The sequence below is a fragment of the Podarcis filfolensis genome (assembly GCF_964270895.1).
Source record: "Podarcis filfolensis genome assembly, chromosome: Z".
Classification (NCBI taxonomy): domain Eukaryota; kingdom Metazoa; phylum Chordata; class Lepidosauria; order Squamata; family Lacertidae; genus Podarcis; species Podarcis filfolensis.
Window position 1 is genome coordinate 15,574,512 of NC_139617.1, and position 14,183 is coordinate 15,588,694.

The window sequence follows — 14,183 nt, forward strand, 5'->3', positions numbered from 1 at the left end:
ATAGCACTGTTTCTTCTTCACCAGAATACAATTATTCAGTCTTTGTCCTTTTGCCTTTGTTAATACACAACTTGCAAGATTATGTCCTCTATGAAAGTTGTTCATTTTGACAATAATCTGTCAAATTTGAAATAAGTCATTATTGGGGTGAAAGTGGGGAGGAGGGAAACAGCATTCAGTTTCCCTAAATGCAGCATGGGTTTTTAAGGTCACTAACAAGACAGCAATTCAGATAACACATTTGTTTACAAGCAAATGTGTTCTTGTCTGCTCTAGTAGCCCGCTTAATTCCTGCCAGTATGCTAGAATTCCACCCATGAAGTAGTTATTTGTTGTTGTTTTCATTTGTACACAAGCACGACTTTGTGAGCACACATAGACACACACTCTTAGAAGATGTAATCAAAACAATGTTATATTGTATGCCTGAAACAATCTAATATTGCTTCCCAGCTCAGCCCACTTCCACTACCCTTTCCTTACTCTGCCCCTTCCCACCCTGTGCTGAATTTTCGAACAGAAGCTTCCTGGATCAGAGAATTGTACACTTATGCTCTCTGAGGCTCCACTGATAATACAATATAAATTAGTGATGATGATTATGATAACAGTACCAAATACTTTTGTAAATGAATTTCATAATCACTGATCACCTACCCTGCTACTAGCTTAGGCACTACTGGAGCAGAAACTTTTAAAGTCCTTTAGTCTTTCATCATAACTTTTGTGTTCTTAGATTCTATTTGTCCCTTCTTCTTCTTTTTTTCTAATTCAAGCCCCTTTCATATTCATATTGACAGTTTGAGTATCATAAGTATATCTCACAAATGTAATATTTACATTCTGGTACAGTCATTGTGTTTTGAGAAATACTGTGTAGGTTACATGGCACAATAACATTTTAAATATTTTCTATGAAACTGTGAGGGCTAGAGTTATACTTCTGTTATGAAATGAAAGCTGAGAGTCCTTGTGTGTTTGTCTCTGCCTCCTCATCACTTTCAGGAATTTAGGAAATAGGTTTTGCTTCACTGATGACATCTCCATTTGCCTCCTTGTGTGTTAACTTTGTCAAGGTATTCTACCAGTGAAGCAAAGTATCAGTGACATTAGCAAGCACTTTCTGCATTGCTCTCTCTGTATGTCCAGAGTAGATCATAGAATCTATTCCAGATTCTAGAGTGTATTCATTCATGACTGTAGACCAGCCTCATTGCTAACCTGCCTCACTCCCAGTTTCTTAAAATAATGCAGGAACAGTCCATGATCTACTAGTGTTATACATGTGACTAACTTTAAAGATTTATTGGTTCTTTGTTTAGAATATGGTCTCTTTACCACTAACTGAAACCAATTATGGTGAACAAAACTTACCTGCACTTAAAGCCAATTCCAGTTAGTAGCAAAGAGGCCATTTCTCTAACCTAACCCCCAGTATATAAGGAACTAACAAGGTCACCTATAATCACAGATAAAGGGGAGAGGGAAAGATACTCAAATATGATTTAATAAAACTTTGAGTAACATATACTGTTATACTAAAAAGTGGTCCCCATGGATTGCATGTCCTTTTTTGCTTACCTGAAATTTAAGCATCAGTAGTTTGTATTATCTCAATGTTTTAAAAAATGTGTGCAGGAAAGAAGCTCATATAGGTACAGGCCTATACAGAATATTACAGAGCAAGAAGAAAAATATTTGAGCTCTTCTGCAGTTCTCTCTAAATCATTTATATAACCAACTATATGCATTACTAAGATAGAATCTCTTTTGAACCTTAGTTGCTGTTTAATCTACAAATTAGATTTAAAGGAATGAAATATTAGCATTTCTATCAATAAATTTGAATAGAAATGGATTAATTTGAACTAATGGCAGAATAAAATGGTGACATTCTCACATTAAACATGATGATTTGGTATATTATATTATATATTCTCACTTATTTCATGAAGAGTAGAACTTTTATGAGCAGTAATTCAGAAAAATGGGAGCACGTTTTAATGGAATTATCCTCACAGCTTTCAAGGATTTTATTTCTGACACTGCTTTTCTTTCCTACACCCAGAATTGGTTTCTGAGTTATCATATTTTCCCTCAGTTTCAGCTCAGAGTCTTAAAAGCAACCTCGATTCCATGGAACATCAGATACAGCGTTTGGAAAATGATATTAAGAAGTTCCCTAAAACAGAAGATCCACATGATAAATTTGTTGAGAAGATGATAATATCCTTTCCGTATTAATACCAGTATTTGTTTGCTAGTGAAATATGCAAATTACATTATATTCTTAATTTTTATGAATCTTTTGTGCACAGGCTTTGCATGAAAAAACTACACAAAATGCATTTCCTCCCATTTTGTGTCGTTGGGGGATGACTAGTAGTAAGTTAAGACATCACACCAAACTATTGTGCATTAGGTAGTGTGCAAATACGAGGCTTGTGAGCAGAGCCTATATCAATCTTACCTTCTCTGATAAGGGAAGATTCTGGGTGTGCTCGAATTGCATGTGTTGTAGGTTTCTCATAATAATGTTCTGTGGTTTGGTATTGCAGAAAGCAGGTTTTTAATGTGGTTCATTTGACACAGATGGAATCTACACATATATAAAAAACACTGAAATGCTTTTTTAAAAAAGTTTTGAAAAATATATTGAATTCCCCATAGCTCACCATCGCCGTATAGTGCATTTTACAACAACACACTTAAAATGTTTTATTTGCAGCTGTATAGCTGAGTCCACAGTCTTCCATCTGTTTTGCTTTTGGTTTATTTTATGTTCCTCTTACTGGTCAGATATGCAATATTTCAATAATGCACTTGCTACAGCTGTGTAGCAGCAGTCTGTCTGACAGCACTGAAAGTGACAACTTACTTTGATTACTTTGTTGCGGTCCAAGGTAGAGTCACCTGATTGGGACTTCTGCTCCACCTTCCTAGTTTTGAAACAAAAGAAGTAAGGTAAGAAATTCTTACTATTTAAGTGATGCTATTTTTATACTATTATGATTTAACCTATGTCCAATGGCAATTGAAAACTTGGAAACACAGCTAATAAAATAGTTTTACTTCATTGCACTTCTTCACACCTCTAGCCTGAAAGGTAGATGCCAAGTATAGGTCATTGCATTTTTTTAAAAAAACTTGTCTTAGTTTTATTGTTGCCTGTAAGCATTAATTATACCATAACATTGAAACAAATTTGACAGGATAGAAACAATATTTATGTGATGTCACATTTTAATGCGTAGTTTAGTTTGCTGCTTACTACCATTAATAACAGGCTCTTGTTTTGTTGCCTTATGGATTCTTCATATACTGAAGAAATACTTGAAAAAGATTTTTAATGCAAACAACTTTATATATCTGCATGCGCTGTGGTTATTATTGTTGAATTTTGGGAGGTCTAGGCCAGACATGTGGTGTTGCCCCTTGAGTGTATCTTTAAAACACAAAGGAGGCAAAATACACTGAAATATTCATCATTTTTGAGTGAAATTTCTCTGGGGTGCACTGCCTACAGATAGTCGTTGAAGGTTTCTACATTTCCCTGCCAAAAAAGGAAAAGGAAAAAAGAGGCCTGCTTTCTAGCTGGTGCCTTTCTACAAAGGATAGTGTGGAAATATTGCAAGGAAAAGAATAAAAGTTTCAGCACCACCACCTTCCAACCTGTACATAGTCTTCCACAAATCAGTGCACCAAATAGTTGGGAGCAAATAGCACTTAGTCATGGATTACACCTGGCAATATAGTTTTTTACCTTGACATCACACTTAACAGAGATTTAGAAAAACAGGGAATGTGATTTTTCTCATAGACAAAAACCCCAGTGCAAATTAGAGAAATCCCTGCTGTTCTCACCAGCCTTCTGTACATTCCACAGGAGTTAGGGGAGGGAGTTGGTGGCATCATCATCACCATTATCTATCTATATCTATCTATCTATCTATCTATCATCTATCTATCTATCATCTATCTACTTTTCCCTGACAGGGACTGAAGGTTGCTTACCGATAAAGAATGGCATATAACATAGATAAAACCATAATTAAAAAACAAACATTAATAGAATTAAAAACATACAATCACAATATAAACAGCACACCAGCCTTCTGGACAAACTGTTCCAGCAAGTTTATGTAAATGTTAAAATAGTATGGGGAAAATAACAGAACCCCGAGGGACCCAGCAGGCCGATGACCAAGTTATTGAAGAGGACCACCCCAGCACCACCTTCTGGATTCACCCCTCTAGGAAGGAATAGAGCCACTGTAAAATAGTGCCTCCAAGTCCCATACCACTAAGACAGCACAGAAAGATACCATGATGGTTGGTATTAAAAGCCTCCAAGAAGTCCAGCAGAACCAACAGGGACATGCTCCTGCTTTCCACTTCCTGGTGCAAACCAGCCAACAAGGCAACCAAAGCTGTCTCTGTCTCATAACCAGTCTTGAAACAAGATTGAAATGGATATAGATAATCTGCATCCTCCAAAAACTCCTGGAGCTGGGATGCTACCAAACACTCCAGGACCTGGCCCAAAAATGGGATATTGGAAACTGGCCAATAATTGCCCAGTATGGTGGGATTCAGGGAGGGCTTTTTCAATGGAGGTCTTATGTGTTGGGGCCGGAGGAAGAGACTGTTACATTGAGGGGTTTTTGCGGGATATGCCTTGGAAGAAGGGAGTGGGGAAGAGCGGGGGGGGGGGCATCATGGTCGTTCAGAGTAGGGGGAGGTATGGTGGGGCAGGCCAGGTGAGAGACACATAGCACAGGCAGATAGTGATTGTGCCATGTGCCAGACCCTCCTCCAAACTGGGGAAATGCTGTTGTTATATCAGCCAGCCCTCTGGTATGTGGCTGCCGCTGTTGAATACAAGGTCAGTTCCTCATTCATGACCTGATTGTGGATGACGGGGCCAATCTGGTCTGTATGATTGAGACCTGGATGACTGAGCAAGGTGGAGTTGGTCTTGCCCAACTGTGCCCACCTGGGTACTCAGTGAAGCTTCAGGGCTGACCTGAAAGTCAGGGAGGGGGAGTAGTGTATAGACATTCCATCTCTCTCTCCAGGCTCTCTGTCCACTTCGTGGGGTATCTAGAGTGTGTGTTCCTAGCGTTGGGCAATTGGGACAGATTAGAGATTCTGCTGGTTTACTGCCTGCCTCACTGTCCAGCAGTCTCCCTGCTTAAGCTGACAGAGCTGGTCTGAGAGGCAGTGTTGGGGACTCCCAGACTACTACTTCTGGGGGATTTCAACATATATGGTGAGGTGACTGGCTCTAGGGTGGCTCAAGAGTTCATGGATGCCATGATAATCATGGGGCTTTCTCAACAGGTCGCAGGCCACATGCAGGTGGCAGGTCACACACTATACGATCCTTTCTGAACTGGACAGGAAGAGGGTGATCTGAAGGTGGGGGATATTGTTGACATCATTCCCTTGTCATGGTCAGATCACTTCCTATTGAGATTGAAGCTTTCAGCACCTTTTCCCTTCTGCATAGGTTAGGAATGATGAGTATGGAAGATGCTTGTGACAGTAGGAGTTCCTGGTCTGGTTCATTGAGATCTAGAATAATCTCCCTCAGAGAGTCTCAGAACTCCCTCGGCCAATAAAGCGAGATGAGCGCCGCAACCCCAGAGTCGGTCACAACTGGACCTAATGGTCAGGGGTCCCTTTACCAGCTTGAATGGAAACAGTTTTAGAAAATGGATCTGCCCCGCTTCTCATTTGCTGTTGCTTGATGGAATGGAATGAATAGTCATCCCTACTGATTTTTGTAATTCACATATCTTTTGAAACCAGGGAGCTGTCTTGTGGCAATGCATGACCCAGAAACAGTAACATTTGAGGTGCTGTATATTATTAAACAGGATTTGTTGAAATGCAGTGATACTGGCATTCATTTGAGGAAGTTAGCTATGTGAAGCCTGCATGGCCACCTTTGGTTCTTCCTGGAGGTATTGGGAAAAGAAGTGTTCTTAGGTTTAATTCTCACTGATGACACCACCACTTCATGCTGCCGGTAGGGGTTCTCCTGATAAAATAAAATATCCACACACATAGAAAATGAGCTTTCTTAATATTTTTTTGTTCTTGTTCTTTTGTTTATGTAGGAGCATTTAATCATATGTATGAGCCCTCACCTGCAAAATGCAATAGGACAGCCTAAACCAGGGACAGCCAATATTGTTTTACTGCCTGAGGTGAAAGTGTTAGGTGCGCCCCCACCTACTCCCGGCAAAGCTTTGCTTACTGGTGTTGTACAGTGGCAGCAGCTTCTGGCAAGATCTCACAAGAGTTTCATAAGATCTTGCTTGAAGTCACCACAGCTGTGTGACCCTGGCAGCAGCGCTTCCCTGCAGGGTTCCGTCACTCAAGGTGGATGCTTCAGTCCGCATCATAGGTGGTCCAGCCCCGGCCCTGACCTCTCTGACAGTTTGGCCTCAGGCATCTCTGTGAAACTGTTTTATTAGAATCTGTTAGAATCTGTTGTTAGCAGAGGTTATGCAGAAATGTAGCCAGTAACTACCGCTGTGTTACTTGATTCTTGTTTTAGATTAGGGATCGGAAGGCAAAAGAAAATGGTTACTAGGATGTCATGTTTCACTTCAGTGATTCTTTGTTGACATGTGGACCACCTCACAATTTTCCTTTTTAACTGCATAAAACTGTTCTTGGGATGGACTGTGCAGGTATGCTTCTGTTCTGTGAATGGAAGCTCAATTAGGTTTGCCACCAGGATTTTGGCAATTTCTTCCTGCTTTTCTGCTTGAGCAAACTCTTCCTTTAATAAGGCTTCTGCTAAAATCATCCTGGAAACATTCAACACTGAGAAGCCTAGCTTTGATAATTTAGAAAAAGAAAAGCAATTTCAGAGCCTTGTGAACTTGGCTTTGACTTCTTATATTGTTTCTCTCTTTCTGCAGGTAATTAAGGCATTTTAAAATGAAAGTCCTCTGCATTCTATATCAGCAAGTTACAGATGGCTGGTTATTCTTCATTATTGTCACCAAAGTATAACTGTTTGTCCACATGGGATAGGAATTACATTAAATTGTGAGGGCTTTTTTATTCTGTGCTTCTCTTAAAGAAAAAAGCAAAATATTTTCAAAGAACTTAATATTAGGATTTCACAGAGCCTAATAACTGATCTTTAAATACATAAATAATATAATGATTAAATTAATTCACTAGTTGGAACCATGTGTTGCTTTTATATTTCTGTACAAACTGTGATCCACCAGGAAAGTCATTATATATGACTTGTAGCTCATTTCTCTGCATTATTCTATTACTTAAAGAGAGGCTGCATTGTAACTTACCAGTTGCACTATGAGAGTCAGACATCTTTTTGTGATAATTGCATAATTTTGTAATTACCAATAATAAAACTTGAGACATGAATGCTACACATTTCAACAGGAAGCCAGCACAGTTAAATAAAACTGTACCATTTAGTTTTTATTGCACTAAATTAACTGTCCCCCTCAGTCCTTTAGTTTGTGAGATAATATACTTTTGGATAAGAACATTAATATCTGATGGGAAAACAAAACAATTGAAATCCAACATAGATTTGGAACTATTGCTATATTTCTAAGGGGGGAGGATATTTCAGATAATTGAAAAGGGCAACAGATATTTCGCTTCGTGCTATACTCTTATCTCCACAGTGGGAAAGCAAGTAGAAAAGCTGCACTTCTCCCATTTGTGGGCATAGTACTCAGACTCTCAGTACAATTATTTCCAAAAGTATTATTCCAGAATACCCAAACATATATCAAGTTACAAAGTGTGTAAATTAGCTGTAGAGTTCATGGCTAGGTGTAGGCTAAGACTTTCCCCAAACACTGGACATGCCCCTTGAGATCTCCTTTTGAAGAGCTGGGTGGGCACATTCATTTCAATGGGTCTGATTCCTGAACCATGGGACTGAGCAAGCAAGTGAGTAGACTGGGTCTGTTAACACCAGAACAACTGGCGTCACATCCTTGGAGACAGAGGTGGGGTTGACACTGTCTGTTCACTGTTGAATGTAGTCTGTGGTACATCTGTGGGGTTGAGGAGGAATGCTTCACTGGTTGGAGGTGAAACGGGGGCCAATTTGAGCAGCTATTCCTTGAAGCTTGAGATGCCCAGTGAGGCAGGTTTTCCCCCCCAACAAGGTACTCAGACCCTCCCCAGAGATAAGGTCAACACCTACAAGATTGGTGGGCCGCTCCCCATGATCAAGTTCCATACTGTCATCATATTCCTCCTCCTCTGACCAGTCCCACCAAGACATCTCAGTGGGGCTTATAACATCAAACATAGTTAGATAAACCCAGGCATAGTCAAACTCGGCACTCCAGATGTTTTGGGACTACAGATCCCATCTTCCCTGACCACTGGTCCTGTTAGCTAGGGATGATGGGAGTTGTAGTCCCAAGACAAGTCCCAAGGCATGTAGTGAGTGAAGTTGGGAAATAAAACTGGATTGATGTCATCTTCAAACCCAAAACAACACTGTAAGGCTCCTGTTCCAAGAAGCCTGTAGCCCTGAACAGGATATGGAGGGTGATATTTAGGTGCCCAGATATCAGGGTGATAGAGCATCATAATGGGAAGTAGTGTTAATAAGGCATTCTATTGTCAATTAATCAAGATTCTTAAAAGTGGTTGTCATATTTACAATAACTGGGACCCAGCATCAAATTTCAAACAAAAAACAACTCCTAATCTAATGTATCATGAAACCGTTAGCAGAAAACTAGATATGCTTAGGTATTTGAGGGTGTCTAAAACAGTTGTCTGGATCCAAGTACAAGAACTTGAGTAATCAGATACATTCTTAAATAATTCTCTGAGGTAGACTTTATTGATTGATATACTTTAAAGTGAAGATTCATTTCCTCCAGTTGAAGGAATCTTCCTCCAATGAAATGGGGGCAGGAATATTTGGGTCCAACTCATTATACATCATATACGATGGATGTATTTCCTTGTAGCAGACATTGAAGTATTCATCCCAAACCCTTTTAAGTGTTAAGAAATACATCTATAGAAAAACCATCAAGCCCTCTCCTTATTTACTATGACATTTTAGCAGAGAAGACTATCTTGGCTTTTTTATCCCTTTCACTCACTTCTGGGAAGGCTGTAGTGTAGAATATGCTCAGATTTTAATGTTGGTTATAAGGCAGCAATGTAATCCTCATCTCGTTTAGACTTGACTGCAAAGGGAAATGTGCTGTGCAGGAATAGCATCTCAACATACTTTAAGTGAATTATTTCTCCATAATGAGCTTTGAGGAAATCCCAGGTGTTGATAGCTGATGGGGTGTTAATGTCATTAACATTCTGTCAGTATTCCTTGTCAGTGTGTTAATGATGCCCTGCTGATCTGATACACTGAGTCCTCTTCCTGGAGTAAAACTTTCTCTACCAGTCAGTTAGGATTAGGAAACTCTCCAGCATGCCCCTTGGTAGATAGATTTGTGTTTTTCTCTCCACTATAGCAGATGAATAAAAAAGAAGAAGAAGAAGAAGAATCCTTCAGGAAGAAAAATACCACAGATTCATTGCATAAGTCTCTACAAACATTTGTTATAGCTATTCTTGCTTGTTAAAATGTGTTGCTCAATCTCTTGTGATGCACCCTGATTCAAAGGAGTATATGTAACCCTTGAAATATAGCATGGAATCTTGCCATTCTGTTTTTTTATAGGGGCGAGTGGATTCCCTCTCATTTCTGTTCTTGGACTGGGGTGGGGAGGGGGCTGTATTATATATTTATTACCTGCCAACATATTCTTCCTTTCATCAAATAGTCCCAGGGCAGCTTACAAAAATAACACACTTAAAATAAGTACAATTTACGTTAACATTATATATATATTATATTAAAAAATTATATATTTTAAAATTAAGGGTGTGGGGCATCAGCAGCCCGATTAAATGTTTTGGCCCCTAAACAACCTAGTTGGATATTTGCCTCTATATAAAAACAAAGCAAAAAACAATATACTGTTTAGGACATGCTGCTGTGCACAAGGAGAGGTAATTATGCCATTCTCATTTCTCAGAGAATATAGAAGTATGCTTTATTTAATTAGGGTGTGGTAGGCTATTTATTCCCAGTGGGAGATTACTGACTGATTTGAGAGTGTTGTTTGATTTGATTTGAGTGTTGTTTGAGTTAGATGTGCTACTAGATGCTGGAATTAACTGAGGCCAGATGCAACCTCCTGATTATGGCAGGCATTTACTGGGATTCTCACAGACTTACACAATAATGGCTTTCCTTGTCCTTCTCAATTATATTCTCTTTGCTCAGAGCAAAGCCAAATTATATATTTAGCCTCAGGGCATGTGCAGAATTCCATCTGAACCAAGCTTATTTCTTTTCTTTCTTTCACGTAATGATGATGAGAATAAGACTAGCAAAATACCTTTTCTCCTTGTAGCGTAAATCATTAGCACATTTACTTATGGCTGGATGAACAGGAATATATTAGGAAATATATAAAAATATGTTATGACAAATACTAATATGGCAGCATTTGGCTCAGTGTATTACACGGCTGTATAATTTTATGTATTTTTTTCCTGGTATAATTGTGAAGCTGAGAAGGTAGACACTGTAAACAAAAAGTTACATTTTACTCTCCTATGGTTATTTTAATGTGGTTTCTTAGTGGGGGACACTGTTAGGGACAATGCTAGGGGAACGACAGCAACATGGGAAGCATTTAAAGCAGTGCTATGTTTAGGTAAGCTTGAGGAATTTTGTATTCAATGCCTGTGTGAACAGAAGGCAGCTTTTTCAGTAATTTCTCCTTCCCATTTCCCCTGAAATTCCCTGCGCTCTTCTGCCATCCAAAAGTCTTTCCAGAAGGTGAGGGACCAACAGAATCCTTTGGGTTGTATCATACAGGATGATTTGTGGCGCTCAACTAGTATAAGGATATTTTGCTCAGTTTGAGGCAGTTTTCCTCTTCCCCATAGGAAAACAGCCCACAGTGTTAAGTAAGTCTGCTGACCCCTGCAAAGGATTTGGGTTTCTTGGGGTGGGGGGACTTGCAGAGGGATGTTGATGTACAAAATATTGTGACTGTGATGCACATAATTGTCTGAATGGGGGTGTTTCATTTCTTGCTTAGGAATCTTTTGTGATGTGTAGCAAACTGGCTCTAAGAGCAATATGACTTTCCAAAGTAATTTATAATTATAGCCGTAGGAGGGGTCCCACATTTGATTGGAAGCAGGCACTGTACATGCACAGTGTACCATAGGCACAATTAAAATGACTCTTCATTCATAGCATCCTGCTGTGAATATTTGCATGTGAGCAAACAGCTGCTGAGATAAGAAAGGTGGTCAAGTATAGTAATATAATTTTTTACAGTTAATAGCCAATATATGTATGGGGAAGTAGCAGCAAGAGGAGGGGCACTATCTTTAACAAAAATATTACTGGTTACCATTTTTGGAACTCACTGTAATTAATAGAGAAAGAAACACGTTTCTGATAAAATCTGAGTAGAAGTCTAATAGCAAAACTAAGTATATTTGCATTCTTAACAGTTCCATGACAGTGAAATTAAACATACATTTAGGTAGGATTTAACAACATTGTGTAGAGATCTTAGCTGACATTAGATTCTTCCAGAGCTTATTGCCCCTTGTTTATTTGCCTTCGTCCCCTGGTGAAACTGGAAACATTATAATTGTGTAGTTAAATTAAGAGACACAAGATTTGCCAGCTATGATTAAGGATATCATGCAGGAGGGAATATCATATCCACCCACATCTGAGCTGTGCCTTTTTATCAAGTACAGTGAGTTTCAGTGAGTCATAGGAATTCTCTACTTACTTGTCCTACATTTTATTAAATGACTAGAAAGTCTTTAGTTTTACAAAACTATTTCTAGTTGTAATTGTGGATGCATTTTTTTGAATGAATAAAGTCCCGAACACCTTGCGTGTCGAACATTTTGGCTCCCGAATGCTGCAAATTCGGAAGTGAGTGTTCCGGTTTGCAAACGTTCTTTGGAACCCGAACATCCGATGGCGCTTCCGTGGCTTCCAAACATTTTAGAAGTCAAACGGACTTCCGGAACGGATTCTGTTTGACTTCCAAGGTACCACTGTATTTGTGTACACATAATATGTGCACGTACCACACAAAAATAGTCTCCAGTAATGTATAGTTGATTACATTTCTTGAAACCGTTTTGATCAACTAAAAGATGGGCAGCAACTTCTTTTGTATTCTAACACAAATGATTCTAAAAGTTGAAGAAAAGTCTAAGGAGAGTTGGATGGTGCCTTCTATTTCTCCTTCTGGCAACTCCTGGTGCCAAGCAAATCACTCTGCCTTCCTTTGGACCATAACAGTGAGGTCGAGGAGGGGGCATGTTGTCTGAGCAGCCTAGGACTTCCATACACACTGTCCAGGCTTGTGCCCCAGAGAAATCACTTAGGTGCTGCTAACGCAGCAAAAACCACACAGGAGACAGCTTTGATTCTCCAGTGGTTTAACTTCACCCCCAGAGGTGCACTCCATTGTCTCTTGAGACAGATGGATGCCAACAGGGTTTTGGTTGGATTGTGACCACAATAGTGTGTGGTCCAGTGAGCTGCTTTATACTTGCCTGTAGTAGAAGTTCTCTTAATAAATACCAACTTCTATCTGTACCCTCCCCATTATGCTGTACCACAGACTGCTTTGAAGAAAGCCCCACTAGATTGGAGGATATTGTGTTTCTTCCTAAATTGCCATTTGTCTCGTCTCAGCTAAACTTGCACTTGATCCAGCCTATCCTTGTTCCACGTCTCATTCCTCAGGTGTTGTCTTCCCACATAAACTTAATCTATTTGGCATAAGTTACCTCAAAGCACCTCAAGCACAGTAGCAGCTATTGCACTCTGTTCTGTAAAAGCACACACATAGTCTCCATAACAGCAGAAGTATGAGTAACTTGGAATGAATTTCTTATTTGATCTTCCTTTCACGCATCTTAGTTTGGAAGATACAGTGGAGAAGAGAGTAGATATAGTTGCATTATTTGCAAAGATTACAAACAGATATGCAGCTTTGAAATGATGAGATGTGCATGACTGTTAATTACATATGTAGTTCTATCAATTAGTTTATAATCTGTTCATTATGCTGAGTCTATTGGTCTAGCTAGGCTGAGTATTGCTCACAATAATTGGTAGCAGCTTTCCAGGGTTTCTATAGAGACTCTTCCCTTGTATTACCTGAAGATGTAGGGATTGAACCTGAGACTTTATTCATGCAAAGCAGATGCTTTACCACTGAGTTATGGCTCTTCTTAAAAATTCTAGTTTGGAATATAATACAGGAACCAGAGTTAAGAGAGCAAAACACATATACTCTACTTCTCTATGATTTGATCTTTATATCTATTGTTAAACTTGTTTTACATGAACCCAGGCATCCTCTTTGTAACAAAGTGAGAGATAGAAGCATAAGAACAACATGAGAGAGAGAGAAAGAGATTGAATGTTGGGGAGAGTCGGAATGAGGAAGACCGCTAGAAGAGAATGCTTGAAAGGGAAGCAAGGGAAAAGGACTGGTACTCTAGATACCTGGAGGAAAGGGGGTTGAGTATGTAGAAACACTGTTTCCCATTCATTATTAAATAACTGCATAAATATTTTGAATAAATATAATCAACAACAGGTTTAAATACCTGATGTATTCTGGTCTGAGTGGATTCTAATATAACATATATCATTGCACATTTTTGCCATGTCCTGCAGCAGCAATTCTTCAGCCATAGACTAAACCCTATTTTAACTGCAAATAGAGGTGCATTATCAATCAAATGGCTGGTGGGTTGCATTTAGATTTGTGGTCTCAATCTACAGCCACCATGACTTCCTAGCTAACTATGAATAAAAGCAGTAATATTATCATGTAGCACTTGTTAATGTGGATGGTCAAAATAAGTGGAGTCTTTAATTTGTTTTTATTATAAAGTGAAATTGGGGGAACCTAAAAGAATGGTAATGAATAGCAATATATTATTACCCTGACATGTTTAGTGGGGCTACTTCTGGGATCCATGTTGGAACCAACTTTATTTAAGTCTTTTATATGAGATCTGCAGAAAAAGCTAGAGAGAACTTTAATTAAATTTGCAGATAATGCAAACAGTAG

The 14,183-nt window shown here is 39.0% G+C and overlaps 1 protein-coding gene across 9 annotated transcripts in view; it reads left to right on the forward strand.

The window, feature by feature from the left end:
* The window catches only part of DIAPH2 (diaphanous related formin 2), a 334,636-nt gene that overhangs the window by 171,694 nt on the left and 148,759 nt on the right, over positions 1–14,183 (forward strand). For all 9 annotated transcript variants that reach the window (XM_083595832.1, XM_083595833.1, XM_083595826.1 and 6 more), the window contains one exon: positions 2,102–2,226. In XM_083595832.1, coding sequence (XP_083451958.1) covers positions 2,102–2,226 — 125 coding nt within the window. The remainder of the gene's footprint in view (positions 1–2,101; positions 2,227–14,183) is intronic.